We start from the raw sequence: 17,246 nt of genomic DNA, 5'->3' as shown, positions 1-17,246 counted from the left end.
TTTGCTAAGATGGCAACTGCTGTTCTTGGTAGCTCAGAGAAGGTGTGGGAACCTTCAAGCTTCAAAGAGGTCCAGGAGTTAACCTCTAAAGATGCTGAGCCTTGGCTTAATGCCATGAAGGCTGAAGTTGATTCCTTAAACAGGAACCAGACTTGGGAACTGGTACCGGTAGTCCCAGGAATGAGACTGGTTGGCAGCAAATGGGTCTTCAAGGCCAAGACAGACCAGAATGGCAAGGTTGTCAGACACAAAGCCAGATTGGTTGCCAGAGGTTTTTCACAGGTACCAGGGCAGGATTACCACGAGACCTACTCACCCACGGTCAAATATGAGAGCATTCGGCTGATGCTCAAGATCGCTGCGGAGGAGAAAATGCATGTTTCCCATCATGACATTAATACAGCTTTTTTGTACGGGATTCTGGGGGAGCAGCTGTACATGCTTCCACCTGACGGGATGCAGATACAGAAGGGAATGGTCTGTAAACTGCGAAAATCCTTGTATGGTCTCAAACAGAGTGCCAGGTGTTGGAACACAAAACTCACTGAAACATTGCTTTCTCTAGGTTTTCACCAGGGCAAAGCTGATCCATGTGTGTTTGTCAAGGAGGAGGGGCAAAACAAACTGTATTGTTTATGTTTTGTTGATGATCTTCTGATGTTTTGGGAGAATCAGGCTTTCTACCAAAGCACCCTAGCTCAGCTGAAGGAGCACTTTGACATGAAGGATCTTGGTGAGGTATCCAACTATCTTTCTCTGCAGGTGGAGAGGGACCAAGCAGGTAATTTTCTGGTACACCAAACACAGAAAATTGCTGATGTATTAACCAGGTTAAATTTGGTTGATGCAAACCCAGCAGACACACCGATGGTCACAGGTTACCAGGTAGACAGTACTGCTGAAGCGTTTTCTGACACAACGCTGTACAGGTGCATTCTAGGCAAGTTGAATTTCATTGCTAGATGTTCGAGACCTGACATTGCTGTAAGCACTAACTTGCTTAGCAGACATGCTAACAATCCTACTGTTCAGGATTGGAAAGCTCTGAAGCGCATAGCCCGGTATTTGAAAGGGACTATGCACTACAGGCTGAGGTTCACCAGTCAGAAGACTGGAGGTCTTGAAATCTTTGCAGATGCAAGTTTTGGAAGTGACACCACGGATGGTACAAGCACTTCTGGAGTATGCTACATGTACAACCACTGCCTGTTTGACTGGTTGTGCAAAAAGCAGACAACAGTTAGCCTAAGTTCCTGTGAAGCAGAACTCAATGCTCTGTCATTTTCACTCATGGATTGTGAATGGTTGATGCAACTGTTTAAGGACATTGGGGTTTCTGTGAAATGTCCTATACAAGTGTATCAAGACAATAGATCTTGTTTGGCTTTGCTGAACTCGGAGAGTTGCAAGCAAAGAACCAAGTACTTGCAGATTAAGCTACATCGTGCAAGAGAGTGTATTCAGAAAGGACTCATTCAGGTGTCCTACATGCCAGGAAATGAAATTCCTGCTGATCTGTTGTCTAAGGTTGTTAACAGAGAACAACTGAAGGTTTACGCACAAAGGTTGCAATTGGGTTGAACCACAGGTACTACAGGTTACACGGAAAGGGGGAGGATGTTGCCGACTGCTCAGGCAAAACAGCCTAAATCGAAAGGAACTTACAACATAAACATCCTGTGAGACAGGAACTTACGCAGGCTGTTATACAAAACATCCTGCTCCCTTTTAAGGTGGAACGGAAATATCCTAACAGTTAGGACTATGCATTTTATTTCTTTATGTATCTTAAAGCAAAACATTAAAGCTATCTTTATATACCATTTTCTAATACCAGATACTGCGGCAAGATATTTCCAAGATCTGCAAATCTTACCCGTCACCTGAGAACACACACTGGAGAACAGCCTTACAGGTACAAGATGAATGCTTCTGGGGAGTAGCCACAGACTCTTATTGGCTGTTAGTGCTCCATACTGGAGCCTTTGACCTCCAAAGAATTTTCACTATTAAAAATGAAATGAGGTTTTAGAATGTGCTATGTAAAACACAGTTGACAATACTTTCTAATAAATGTGTGGGGAAACCTGGTCCAAGTGCTTCAACACAACCCCAATGGGATGCTCACAAAACCCTTCGGAGGCAAAAGACACCCAGGAACTTGAGAGTTAATAACCATAGTGCTGAGCATACATAGTTTTGATTCCTGCAGATGCCTTCAAAAGTGGATGAATGAAGCATTCCTGATAATGTAAAATGACACATGCTGGTCCTTCTGGTTTTGGAGTTGCAGATGCGCAACTCACCTGGAGCGGGGAGAGGGCCACACTAGGTGTGACATTATACACATCTTTGTATGTGTTATGTGTGACATTATGTGTCTTTAAACCAACATGCATATTTTTTTAAAAATGCAAATCACATCCAATGGGATGGGTGGGATGGGAGGTTAATATTAATCAGAATCATAGCAGTCTTGGTAGGGGATTTTCACCTGATGCGAGCAGACACCTCTGAGAAGACATTTTAATCTGGACCATAGCAAGAAGGAAAATATTAAGTTCTCCCTTTACAGCTGTCCTTAAATATGTCGTCGTCTTCTTCTTCTTCTTCTTCTTCTTCTCCTCCTCCTCCTCCTCCTCCCCCCCCATTTATTTATTTATTTATTTCTATACCACCCTTCATCCAAAGATCACAGGGTGATTTACAATATAAAAACACAAGAATACATACTGTAGTAACAAACAAAAACAGTAACACCCCCAAACAGTTTAAAATACCATAGATTGTTTTATCAGCCAAAGGCCTGGGAGAAGAGGAATGTTTTCGCCTGGCACCTTTGTTTACATATCTTTAGCCTCCCTGGGAAGAGCATTCCACAAGTGGGGAGCCACCTCAGAAAAGGCCCCTTCTTGTGTTGCCACCTTCTGGACCTCTCACAGAGGAAGCACACTAAGAAGGGCCTCAGATGATGATCACAGGATCTGGGTCAGTTCAAATGGCTGGGAATCCTGGAAGATCAGCTTCCTGCCTTGCAGGCCTTTTCCCACCTGGCCTGGGGAGGGTAGCGCCCTGACTGATTCCAGCTACATAGATTCCATCTACATCAAGGCCAAACTGTTGTGGCATGAACAGCAGCAGTCTCTTTTAGGAATGCCTGAATGGAAACAATTTTAACTGAGCTTTGGTGGGCCTACCAATTCTGGTAAAAAATTAACAATCACTTTAATAAAAAATGGAGTTCTAAAAACATGATTTTCTTACTTTGTATCAAATTTGATTTCAGTATTTGTTCATTCACCCTGCAAAAGTGTTGTTTTATTTCATTTATTTAAGATGTACATTTAATTCCCACAAGCATTTTCTGTCCTATTATTCTCTTCACAAGCATACATACTAATCTCCATGTCCTTGGTGCTTTTAACCCACTTCCTCACTGGTAACTTTCATTGATCTCTGTGGGCCATAACTGGGAGAGCCTTTAGGAAATCTGGCCCATGAGAGCAATTCACATAGTGAAATGAGAAAAGAATTTTAATTGTACAAAATGGAACTTTCACTTAATGAAATCAATTGAAGAAACTCGGCTCATGTTCTAACAAAACAAGCAGAAATCGGTACATTTTACGCCTTGCAAAGAAAGGAGAAAAAGCTCATTGTTTGGGATAGATTTTTCACTCAGTCCTGAATTTACTTGGGAAGTAGGTTGCATGTAATTTAATTCTTGTTTTAAGAGGTATCTTGAAACATGTTATGCTCTTCCACTGAATAACAGCCAGAAACAATTAGCAATGTAATGCATAATTTCTTCCCTGAATAATTGACTTAGCACACAATGTAACAGACATGTTTTGAAGTTCAGGAGAAATAGACGATTGTGGGGGTCAGTGGGGAGACGACGATGGTGATGAAGACTGTTGGCCAGCTGCCAGGAAGAGAATTTGGAATAGTTATAGTATGTCTTAGTAATGGCTGAAAGGGCAATACAGTAAAGACTTCAGGGACTTCAAATCACTACAGAGTATGAAAATTGATGCCTCTGGTACCAGAGCGATAGACTAAACTACTTGCGTTGGCACAGTATTAAAGATTTGGATTGTTTATTTCTGCATTTGGGAAGATAACTGAATTTCCTCCAGGATTAGCAATTGAGCAAGCTAATTCCTCAATAAAAGATTTTATCACACAGTGTAATTTTTAACAGGGAGGGAAGTGGTCTTTCTACCTTATTTGAGCCTTAGAAGTAATTTGTTTCATGTTTTCCCTCTTCTCAAAGTGCTTAATTGTACGGTATTGGCAACAGCATGAAACAATAGGCTGGCGCTTCTCTGCTTTTCACACCATATATGCTTTACTGCAATACTTTAACAGGCTATCATAAATTATGTCCTGTTAACTCTGAAATACTGAGATATTTCCTGTGACTATACCTTAACATTAATTTGCATGTGCCAAAATGTATGTGTGAGTACATTGTGTGGGGAAGGGGGGGAGAGAGAGATAGGAGGCAGGATGTGCAGTTGACTTGTGTTTCCTGCTCCCTAGATTTCTCTGCCTTGTTCAAAATCAATCCTGCATGTCTTCCTTAGTGGAGACATATGCAAGCTTTGTGTGGGAAAGATGCACAAGACCAATTTCAGACAAGATAGGGAAGCATAAGAAACAAAAAGTGCAACAAGTCAGTTGTGCATCCTGTCCTCCCTTATCATTATCCCAAAGCTCCCAAAAATTCACACTGGCCACAAATCCCTTCTGTTTTACAGTATTAATAATATGGAATCTTTCCCAATACCAGAAACCAAACTTGGATTTTCAGAGCAAAATCTATACCACTTATTCGGATAAATTTGTAATGAGATTACTGTGCCCTTTCTGAATAGGGAACAAGGGGGATGGCTTGAAGCATAGAAACCATTGCTTTACTGGAAAGTTAGATCCAAATAAAAGGCATAAAAATATTGAAAATACAGTCTTTCAAGCAGCATTTTGTGATATTTTCTGTTTGTAAGATATTCTAGCTACATTCCTGCATTGCAGGTTGTTGGACTACATGACTCTTGGGGCACCTTCCAATGCTACTGTTTCCCTATGATTCTATGATTTGTTGTTCAGATTTCCCTCTGCTCTTTCACCTTACTCTGTAGTTCTTGAAGTAACTGGATAGGAGACCTGCAATGTTTGCTATTTTATTGAAAAACCAAATAAAATATATGGGATAGGGGAGATATTACTGGATTTAGCAAAACTGCGGTGGAGCTTAATTGAGATGGTTGCTCTCTAGTTTCATTTGAATTATATTTCACATACTACTTTCTTCTTTGATATTTGTTTTCAGATGCAAATACTGTGACAGGTCTTTTAGTATATCGTCCAACCTGCAGAGACATGTTCGTAACATCCATAATAAGGAGAAGCCCTTCAAATGTCACTTATGTGACCGGTGCTTTGGCCAACAAACCAACTTAGACAGACATCTCAAAAAACACGAGAATGGCAACATGTCTGGTATGTACCAATCATGCTTTCTGCATTAAAATAAATCATTTAAGGGGAATTCATGAGATCATACAGGTCTGTTGTACAGGTGTGGCATTCTTGTGACACTGCAGATCATGCTTTTCATCCCACAACTATTACAGGGATCTTCCTATGTCAGAAGAATACAATGGGCTTGAACATTATCCTTAGGTTTTTATGTACTTGTGACTAAAATCTTAAATACTTGTCATAAATCAGATCCAAATTTTGATCCAGGAAGTTGGTATGGTTTAAGACCTGGGTAGCATCAGCCTAATATATCAGTTTTGATAGAGAAAGTTATGTACAACTAGCAACATATACTAGTTTATCTCCACTGGATTAATGGATTAGATGAAAATGGTCATCTATTTTTTAAGACTAAAATGAGAAAAATTTTCAGATGCCTGCACTCTGAAATAAATACTGTGTTCTATAAACATCAGTGGAATCTATGCATCATACTGTACTTTTCAGTATGTGAGGTGGGTCTCCCTAAGAGGGCTTGGCAACTGACTAGGGTTGCCATATGTATGGATTCAAACGGCGAAATTAGTGTCTGGGGTTGGGGGAATGCATCACTCTTTGCCTTTTTTTGTTGATTTCCCACAAAAAGCTCAACAACTTTTGTCCGGATTTTTACTTCTTAAAATATGGCAACCCTACAATTGACCAGTGAGGCACAAGCTACTTCCTCACCTAACACAGTTCAATTTTTCAATGTTATTTAATTGAGCCCAGAATCAGAATGCTTAGTTTCTTTGATCATTGTAGCAGCCAGCTGTGTAAACTATGCTATTTCTCTCCACGCTTGTTTTCTGTGCTGCAAGCAAATCTGGCAGCCCAGTCCCACTTCTTGTTTTGAGAAACTTTCTTTGGACATCCTTTCCTGAGGACACCTATAGGATGGGATGGGTCCATAGGACTGTGCACATCCAGTTCTTCATTTGTTTTGCTCACTTCCAGCTGAACCATTTCTATTATAGTTGAGTGTGTCTCATCAAGCATTTCTTTTCTTGATTTGATAAGATGTACAATGATGACATTTGGGAACTTTGGCACTATTTTTTTATTGTATGTTTCCTTGAGACACTTGTGAAGAAAGTAGTTAATAAATTAATAAAAATTAACATAATTCTGATAGGATAAAAAACCAAATATTTACTTTTCTGTGAAGGTACTGCTACGTCTTCACCTCATTCTGAACTTGAAAGCACAGGTGCTATCCTAGATGACAAAGAAGACTCATACTTTACTGAAATTCGTAATTTCATTGGGAATAGCAACCACAACAATTCAGAAGAAAGGTAAGGTGCAACTTCTCTGTGTTTCAGACTTCATTAACTGTTTTTTCCTTACTGCTGAAGTGTTACTTTTCCAGCTTATTTCCAAAGGGAATTGGGCAAAATCAAGGTGACATACTCCCTTTAAAGCCTGTGGGACTGAATCACAGTCATGGAGTTTTCTTGATATCATTGTAGTCCGATTACGCAGAACTTTCTCTTGATTGTCTCCATTACATACAAGACATAAAAATTTGCACAGCTATCATAATCGTGCAATCCCAAAGCTAACTTAATTTTGACCATTTCTAACAGGCAAAACTACTACAATTAAGGTGTTTGTTGTGTTTTCTACACTATCCTTAGCAATATCTTCACAAAATCTTTTTGAAAACATAGTTTGGATCTCTTGGCAATTAGCAAAGTTAAATGTGCTGATGTTAATGTGGCCAAAGTAAGCAGGTCAAACTGGATTACATACAAAATACAAATCCAGTGCTTCCACAAGAAATGTCTCACGCATTAGCAAGTTTCAATCATTCCCAGTTCAGCAATATCAGCAATACATGCTTTGAGCTAGGAAAGAGAAATTTCCTCCAAATGGTGAGGAATTGGGAAGAAAATTGTTAACCCCCTGGCAGTATTTGGATGCCCATGTAATCTTATTGGACATCACTTTCCCTTCAGGGATTTGACCAGTTTTAGCTTTTTGCATATAACCAAACACCTGATTCAGAGCTAGAAGCTGCTCTGTATTTAATGTGGGATAGTGAGACATTTGTTACAGATGCAGAGGGGGCCAGCTACACCACAATGCCTGATTTACCATCCACAAATTCTCTGAAAAGGCAAGCTTGAACCATTTCCAACCATCAACTTATAGGTTGATTTATTATAACAACCTATGCAATGCTAAAGCAGGCCATGATTCTTATGATGACATCACTAGGAACACTGCTGGAAAAAACTGTGTGTATTTCATATAATACTCACTGCTTCAAAATCATACAAGTGGATCCATAATGTGGGGCACTACCAGGGTGAGGCATAAACTGCCCCATATTCTGGGAATAACAGCTAGCAAGGATACATTCCTAATGAAAATCAATATAATTGTTCAACACGAATGTAAAACTATATTACTGCCCATTTTGTCCACTACACATTTCAGTAAAGAAAGTGAACTGTGTGTATTAAGTAAAACCCCTACTACTACTACTACTACTATACTACTACTATTTTTTTTATTTATACCCCACCCATCTCTCTGGGTTGTCCTAGCCACTCTAATGCATCAACAGACTATAAATCAATATATGGTTCAAGTGCATATGTCAAGTGCATATTTTGGATTTGAAACAGCACTTGAATTGGGGATAAGCATAAGCTTTCCACAGATGTGTAACATGGTGTGTGATTATGTTCTGGGTCAAATTTATTTACTGCCTTCTCTCACACATTAATTTGCTTTCCATGTTCAAGGGCAGAAAGTGCATATGGCTTATGACTTTCTATTTTTAAAATTTCTCGCTCATTTTTATGCTGGGTCAAAACTAGTAGGCATATATTCATGAAGGCAGCTGATAATACATTACATACACATTCAAATTTTTTTCCTGCTTGATTGTCATGGGTTAGTTCCCCCCCCCCCACATCTGGTCTCAACATGTCCTCTGATAGGAAGTCTATAAGGGAAAAAAGGTTGATGGGTCATCCAGTGATTCCTTTCAAAATTTTGATAGATATTTCATACTTGGCAAATTACTGCATATGAAAAGCATAATTAGCAAATCTGGTTTTTTTAATCATGTGGCTTTCATTACTTTGGTTTAAATCCAAGTCCTTTTTCACTTCAAACTGTCTTCTTCTGGCATGGTTTAAAAATCTGGCAACCCCTGGTTTATAGCTCATAGTTTCTTAAGACTGTCCAAGAAGTTCTGCCAGGGCATCCTGATAAAAGATGCCAAAGATACCCACAAGTGAGATGATGGTCACTTTTTTCAAGATCATTGCAAAATTATGGGTTTCTTTATGGTTATTCCAAGATAATTTCCTCATGTTTAATGGATCCTATAACCCTTAATGATAATTGGTTAAATTCTATTTCTTTTTCTTCTTGAAGTATAAATGAAGGAATATAGACATGTTGACCAATGTAGACACAAGCTTGTTAAATGATCCAAAAGATTATTGTTTGTGGGTAACCCTACATGATTTAGGCAATTATGGGATAATGTCTGGTGTGGTTTCATTTTATATAGCCTAACAGACAATTTATTGGAAAATCTAAAAGCAATCAGATGAAAAGTGAAATTCCTTTGTATTTAGAAAGGGGTAATTTTTCTCTAGGGAATGGGTTGAGAAGGACTGAGAGCTTCCGGTGAACTAGAACATTTTGTTACATGTTTGAGTTTAAAATGTTATGATAACAAGACAAACCAATCAAAACTTATCTCCATTTAAATTATATAGAATGCTTCATAAAATCAATGGAATAATTTTTTGGTGTGCAGTACTAAACAGTTTCAGTTATTCACATGACTGCTTCTCCATGACAAAGGTCACAATCTTTTATGGAATTAAATGTATCTAGGCCTATTGATTTCACTTTGAAGCCGACGTGTTCATAATGCTCTGCACCTCCCCAACACAATACACACTGCAAGCCCAAGATCTAGGTAGAAGGCCTTTATGTAAATGGGTTTAACCTGTTGTATATATATTTATTTTTATTTATGAAATATGTATTGCACCCTTGCCCCATGACTGTTATTCTATTTTGTCCTCACAACAAGCCTGTGAAGTGGTTAGCCATTACTTTCCAACTATGCTGTGAAGCAGATTGTGTGCTACTGGTCGTTGTTATGCTTATTACCCCGTGGTTAATAGGGCAGTGAGAGACAGTTGAGAACATGAATAATTTTTCCTTTTGGTCAATAGTAACTATGCTGGGAATTCTACTTTCAAGAATAATGAAATGTAGTAATCTAAAACTCAGATGTAATAGTGAGAAAAGCTATCTTCACTATTCTGTCAGACTGTGAATTGAATTTCAAAGGATTATTGGCCACTTAATAAAGTGGACAGAGTGGTTATTGATTTTAATTATGGCAATTACCACCTATGGGATAGTTAATGCAAAACAAAGTTTAGAAAGCAAGGTCCTGTTTCTGCAACTGCTAACAGGTAATTTTGTTTTCATTTGATATGTATTTTTTTAAAGAATTAATGGAAGTCACTTTAAGGATGAAAAGACTCTGGTGACAAGCCAGAACTCAGACTTGTTGGAAGATGAAGAAGCAGAAGATGAAGTAATGATGGATGAAGAAGATGAAGAAAGTGAGATAACAGGGGGGTCAGTTAAAGAACCAGCTGTAAGCAACATATGTGAAGAGGGTGACTATGAAGAAGCAAATGCTTTGGAAATGAATTGCAAGACTTCTCCTGGCAGGTAGGAGCAAGATCAAAGTAGATGGTAGAAAATACAGCAGAATTCCCAATTTCTAGGACTTAATCCAGGTTCTGTATTTGCAGGTTGACCTAAATATGCCTCTTAATAATTATTTGTGGACAAGGTTTGGAATAGAAAAACTATTGTGCAACCGAGCAGCTTTCTAAGGGGTGTGATCCAGATAAAGTTAGCCACACTTTACAGTTTCATTTAAATCAGTAGAACCTAATCATATGGTTAAGAATTTAATTTTTAAAAAGAACCATGCCTATTATGCCCTCAATTCTGCCCAAAGTCTGTTAAAGGAAAGACCAGACAAAATATTTCAATTACTATTTTTTTAAAATCACTGATAATTTGCTTTTCAAAACCAATCAGTATGCCAATCTTTGGACGTTTCATAGGTATAAGGAAGATGAGTTTAATAAAACTGGACTTTCTGCGTTGGACCATATAAGGCACTTCACTGATAGCCTCAAAGTGAGGAAAGTAGAAGAAAGCCAGTTCAGTGAAGCTGAACTGGCAGCGTTTAGCACCTCCCATCTGCCAGAAGACTTAAAGCAGCCATTGTGTCGCAAGTCCAAATCCCAGGTAAATCTATTTTATTGTGCTTTCAGGATAAATTGTAATCTGGTTGGGAAGGGTGGGAAAAGTGATGATGGGGATTGAAACAATAGATTGGGAGGAGTCAAAGAACGCCAGTGCTGAGTCAGTAATCCTGAGGGTAGCAGAGGAGCAGAGAGTCCCGTACAAATGTGCACTGAAAACATAAAACACTTCTTGCTGCATATACCAACAGTAAGAAACCCATCTGGAGATACCCTCAAAAGGCCACCTCAATTTGTTTGACCTTTTGTGCTGCATCAGCACCACATCCAACTGAGCTGGTGCTGAGAAAATGGTGGACAGACACTGCTTAACTGCAGTTAAGAGATCAGGAGGGACACCATTGGATCATATGCATCTTCTCTTTTTCCCTTTCTTCTCTAGTACAAATATATCCAGGCTAATGACAGCGGTTCAACCACCAACCTTGACAATGATGTTTGTGCTTTGAAACTCTTTCCAAATCCAGGTTTCCAAACCTGGCTAAGAAGATTTGACCTTGTGTTGTGACACCTGTAAATTAAGGACTTTTAAAGAAAATAAAGATTAGTGCAAACCATAGTTAATGTTGGTGCCAATGTAATTCCTGACATTTGTTAAGATAGATTGAGGAAATATGCACTGAAGAATTGAGTACTAAGAGAAAGAGGGAGCGCAATCCTGTGGTCCGTTCCGTTCCCGTATTCATAGACAAGAGAGAGTTCCAATGTTTTGTCTGTACTGGCCCTATTATTCGTATTTACTGGTTGGTACAACTGAGATGACTAGGCTGTCTAGTTGTAACCTGAAACTATACTTTTCTGGAAAGGAGTCAAGTATGCTTACACATGCTAGTAGAAATTTTAATGTCCCCAGTAGGCCCATGAATACTGCCAATCCTCGTCGGTTTTCTACTTTGCAGAGAAGGTTAACAAATTAGTTCATTTAAACTTGTTTGAGAAGATTCGGAACATGCCACAACACAGTGAAATCCATGGGGATCCTCTTACTTCCATGAAGTAAAGACCATAGTCATGTAATTAGGTTTTGAAATCACTGAATTGTTCTGTACAACACTCTTATACCAAGGTAACTGACCCCATTAGTGCAGCATTTCTCCACCTGTGGGGCATGAAGTGTTGCCAGTTTGGCCACTAGTGGCAAAATAACTGCAGTTTTGCTCAACTGAGGGCCTAGCTGGAAACACACCAGTTTTTGCTGCAGGGGAGGAACAGAGAAGGCAAAATACCCTTGTCTATCTAAAAACTGTTGCGGCTGCCTTTCTGACTATGCCCCCCGGCTGCCTTTTCTTTGTTTCCATACTACCGTATTTACTCGAGTCTAATGTGTCATCAAATCTAATGTGCACCTTAATTTTCACAACGCAATTTGGCCAAAAAAGGTGAGCATTAGATTTGAGTAAATACGGTATATGAAGTTCTTTGGCTCTTCCCTCTGCCACATTGGGGGCCCATAAAGTAAAGTACATTCACAGATCCAAAGGGTTTAACAACACAGGCCTAGCACAGTTTCCATTTTTTCTGTCATGAGCCTTCAGAAACCTAGTGAGAGGACTTTGTGGTACAGGGTGAATTCCAAGATGGTTCCCAGGTGGGAGCCATACTGCTGATTCCCACTGAAAGAATAGGTTCTTCCACGATAGAACTATGACTCTAAATGATATTACTGAATATCTTATTTTGACTTCTTCCTTCTTCTTCTTCAACTGTAGGCCATTGCTATGATGCTTTCACTCTCCGACAAGGACTCTCTCCACTCTGCACCCCACAATTCATCCAATGTGTGGCACAGTATGGCAAGAGTTGCTGCAGAATCCAGTGCCATCCAGTCCATTAGTCATGTATGACACCGTCAAATGTAACAGGATTGGGACCAAGTCCAAACTAGCAACATGGCTCTTTGCTAGAAGACTATTTAAAAGACTGCAGAGCAGAATGCCTTAGAAATCTGATGGGTCACATTTAAAGTCAGGTGACCTTAAACTGAATGATTTGAAAGAAAGAAAGAAAACTATTTATTCTCAATCTTTTGTTTTGCACAGCGAAGGCAGCTGCTGACATTTTGAGGATCAATGCGACTTTCAAAATACATGGATCAAATAGACCTTGTTGGGGAATATGTGTCTTCCACTCCACCTGCTTGGGGAGGGACTTATGGGTTAAGACGTGTATTGTTACACACACGTTAGCACTCCTTTAAACTAAAACAGAATTGTTTTTTCCTTTTTGAGTCCCCCCCCCCCCTCGTGTAGAATGGTAATTGTAGGCAGGATTAGGAACAGTTGCTTTTCTGTACAAATCCTCTTCATATATGCTTTATGCGTTTGAAACCATTTAAGGAAGACAAAGCAGTTCCCTCGAATGTACATCAACCATTAATCTAGAATCTAATGACAAGGAATATTTTGCCCCCTCCTTAACTTTTGCCTTCTGAACTGCATTGTAAAAATAAAGAACCACATGAGACAATAATGTAAGACGTCTGTGTATATTGTAAAAAAAAGAAGAAAAAAACCTTGGGAGAGTTCAGCAATTAAAGGAGGTGAGTCTTTCAGCATAACTACATGCAAAAGACCACAGTCATCAAACATACCACTATAGTTCAATGTTTCCCTGATCAATGTAATGACATTTTAATTTTAGACAATCATGTCATTGTTTTGTTTGTTTTATTTTGTTGGTGTTCATTTGTTGCTCTTGATTTCTTTCTTTATTGGTATTGCGTGTACATGTAATTTATTTGTTGGCAAACAATTGTTTGTGGATTAAGAAAAAAGCACTCTTGCTAAATGTAGCACTGTTCATATGAAATTAATAGCACTGTTCCAGTTCTCTCCAACCCCACCCCACATCATTTTTCTGGGCACCCATGGACTTAAAAAAAGGAGGCGAACTGATCTGCATATATGTTCGTGCAAACAGTGTTTAAAAAAGATTTCTTACATTCCTCTTTTACTATCGTTTTTTTTCCTTTTACTGAAACTAAATAATGAATAGAGGTGATTTAGAGATTTTTTTGTAATACAGCAAAAATGATTCAAATGTATAAAGCATTCTAATTTTTTCTTCATGAAAGCATGATTCTTCTGATTAAAAAAAGAAAAAGAAAACTGTACCCAATATTTTATGCCGGTTGTCTGCGAGCTTGTGTGATGTTACGTTCATGTTAATCCTATTTGTAAAATGAAGTGTTCCAAACTTATGTTTAAAAAAGAAAACCCCCAATAAATAAATAATGAATTGTATTCAGTTATTTTGGGGGCAGGGGCGGGAGGGGGCCAAGAATTTCGCCCTTTTGGTGAGGGACCAGATTTTATTTTCCTTTTTGTTTATTATCTCATTTTGAAATAACCAGCAAGTTGAGGTACTTTCTTTAAATGCTTTGTACAATGTAACTGTTATGCATTTCAGTACATTACTATGGGAGGATCAAATTTAAAAAAAATAAAGGATTACAAAATGAAGACATCATTTTCACTGGCCTTTTGTTTTGTTGGCTATAGAATGGATTTCAACAGAATTTGTATGAAATTTCCCCTACTAGCAATAATGCTAACTGCACACAAACTCTGCTTTTGCAAAAGGACAAAAGCAAACCCACATCCCTGTTGGCCCTCAAAACATTCAAGTCTAGAGCTATCAATATGATTGCTCTGTTTTCTCAACAATCACAAATGCTAGACATAAGATGCTTAGCAATCACAGTAGGTTGGGGAAGAGAGAATCAAGGGCAGTCAAACATGTACAGCCTTCCCAGGCCCACACTGGCATGGCAGATTGGCAGAAGCTTGGGAGGTGGCAACACTTCCCCTTGTCAGTGGTGTTAGTTGAGAGAGAGAGAGAGAGAGAGAGAGAGAGAGAGAGAGAGAGAGAGGACCACCATTCTACGGCCTGTTGGGGAATGGTCTAACCCTGGAATGTCTCCTATGCTGCTTAGGCCAGACCTCTTTTACCCACACCTCTTTTACCCACAGAGAGGGAGCTCTACAAAATCTTATGGTACCTGGGACAACTGCTGGGGGAAACTGGTTTATTCTGTAAATTGTTTATATATCTCGATTTTTTTATTTCAGGTTTTGGTTACCTGGCAAAAAGTCCCCATCTAATCTAGGACTGTATAAGTGAAAGCAGATTACCAAACAAACAGTGAAGGCAGATCCCTTAGGGTAAATGGGACACTGCTGCTCCAACTTCAGCCTGCCCTCAGCTAGGTCCCACCTGCTTACATTTTTTTACAACCTATACAGGGGATGAAGGCATTCTGCTTCTTAGTCTCAGTATTGCCTTTGTAGAACTCAATGCTGAGACTGAGAGTGGCAAAATTATTTGGCTCTGCCTGTCACTGGTTCTGGCTTCACCTACTCTTGGCCTCCTGCCTTACTTACTACCAGCCCCAATGGACCAGCCACCACTACAAACAGAACATATGAGGGTATTGTTAATGTACTCTTTTTGTGGAAGTTAATAGCAACCCCCCTGCAACACACAGAGTAAACAATTGTATTTTCTTCCTCAAGCACACCAAGGAACTATCTACTCAGCATTTGGCTTCCAACAAGATTTGAGGGCGATAACCATCTCCTTTCGGATGCCCAGTTATGTTGTCATCAGAAGTATAAGGCTTTGCATATGAATATTTAAATAGTGAACAGCCATTGATTGACCTATCCTCTGTGAGTTTATCATTTTACAAAACTAACTTAGTGAGTGGCCAACACCACATATTGTAGTAATGAATTCAATAAGTGAATTATGTATAGCAAAGAATTTCATTTGTGCTGGACCTACTGCCAAAAAATTCATAAGATCTCTACGTCAGCATCCACAGAGCCCTTGCATAATTGGAAAGCAGTCTGATGTGTTCATTGTGTATCTTATTTCCAATTCTGGCTGTATTGCCTCACTTTGTAGCAGACTCTACTCTGGAAGATACTCCAACCTTGAGAAGTAGCCAGGTGTGAGTGACTGCAGTGGGAAAAGGGCACATGGTGTTCCTGGCTTTACAATTGTTTGTGGGTTATCATCATCATTATCATTACTGAGTGTCAAAGTACAAGTGCATGAACTGGACTTGTTCCTTACACCAATTGTATCAGAAGTTGCTTTGGAATTTAGTGATCCAATGTTGTTATCCTGCCTCATACAATATATTTTCATGGGCAGGGAATCCCAGAGTATTTTAGCCAGATAGTAATTGACAAGTCACTTTTTTGGGTTATTAATTTATTTTGCACTTGACCTATGTCTGCCTTTCCTACATAATGTCCATTTATTTGCACAATTGCAGCAGTGAATGAAACAGTGATGAGTCAAACACTTCTAATTGTTTCCTATTCTTTTCTGTGCTCTCACATTCTCCTCACCCTTTGATTAATGATCACATATATCCAAGACCAAAGTGACCTGAGGGTTTGTTATCACAGGCGAACTGCTCACAGAAAAAACCTTGCAAGTGTCTCTGATTTAGTTGCAGTTTTGCATTTGGAATAAAACTTTCCATCACATTAAAAATAAATAAATATGAACCCTTAATGGTGTCATGCAACTAGGAAGGAGGGGGGTACATGCTCAGCAAACAAAGGAATCCTTAACTTCTACTCTCTTCTACCTGTCAGTTACAAAGACATAGTGTGCCTTCAAGTTACTTCTAATGTACTGTAAATGTTATTAAGGGACTTTCATGTGGCATCAAGTAAGTGGAGCAAAATAAAAATCCAAAATAAAGACTTGCATATTACCATTCAGTACATCAACATGAGACCATGCCAGACTCTTGAAATTGACATGACATGTAATCAATGGCTTTAATGTACAGTTATACCTTGGGTTACAGACGCTTCAGGTTGTGTTTTTTCAGGTTACGGACGCTCCGAAACCCAGAAGTACCAGAACGTGTTACTTCCGGGTTTCGGAGGTCACACATGCGCAGAAGCGCTAAATCGTGCTTCGGTCATGCGCAGAAGCGCCAAATCACAACCCGCATGTGCGCAGACGTGCCACTGCGGGTTGTGAACGTGCATCCCACACAGATCACGTTCACAACCTGAGCGTCCACTGTATTTGATGTTTTAAAGGGTGCTTTGAAACATTGTTTAAAGGGTTGAGCACCTGGAAATCTGAGTTTTGTCGCACACAGGCAGTTCCTAGACAACAAAGTATTTCCTTCACAAAGAAATGGCACTCTCAGAAACCATTGGTTCTGGCCCTATCCTCCAGAGCAGGAGAAAACAAGCTTGCTCCAGCCTCCATGTGAACAGCCCTTTAGATATTTGAAGATGGCTCAGTCTCCTTTTTACCAGGCTAAACATACTCAATTCCTTCAACCATCCCTCATAAGGCTCAATTTCCAGACCCTTGGCTCCCTCCTGACATTGTTTATTCTGTTATCAC

General features: G+C 39.3%; 1 protein-coding gene across 17 annotated transcripts in view; it reads left to right on the top strand.

Moving 5' to 3' along the window:
- Positions 1-14,320, top strand: part of MECOM (MDS1 and EVI1 complex locus) — a 467,205-nt gene extending 452,885 nt beyond the window's left edge. For all 17 annotated transcript variants that reach the window (XM_053390482.1, XM_053390479.1, XM_053390473.1 and 14 more), the window contains 6 exons: positions 1,838-1,915; positions 5,336-5,505; positions 6,695-6,824; positions 10,024-10,251; positions 10,656-10,842; positions 12,569-14,320. In XM_053390482.1, the coding sequence (XP_053246457.1) occupies positions 1,838-1,915; positions 5,336-5,505; positions 6,695-6,824; positions 10,024-10,251; positions 10,656-10,842; positions 12,569-12,703 (928 nt within the window). In that variant the 3' untranslated portion in view covers positions 12,704-14,320. The remainder of the gene's footprint in view (positions 1-1,837; positions 1,916-5,335; positions 5,506-6,694; positions 6,825-10,023; positions 10,252-10,655; positions 10,843-12,568) is intronic.
- The last annotated feature ends 2,926 nt before the right edge of the window (positions 14,321-17,246 follow it).

Source organism: Podarcis raffonei, chromosome 5 (assembly GCF_027172205.1).
Source record: "Podarcis raffonei isolate rPodRaf1 chromosome 5, rPodRaf1.pri, whole genome shotgun sequence".
Lineage (NCBI taxonomy): Eukaryota > Metazoa > Chordata > Lepidosauria > Squamata > Lacertidae > Podarcis > Podarcis raffonei.
Note: the sequence above shows the minus strand (reverse complement) of the source record. Positions and strands in the feature narration are given on the sequence as shown.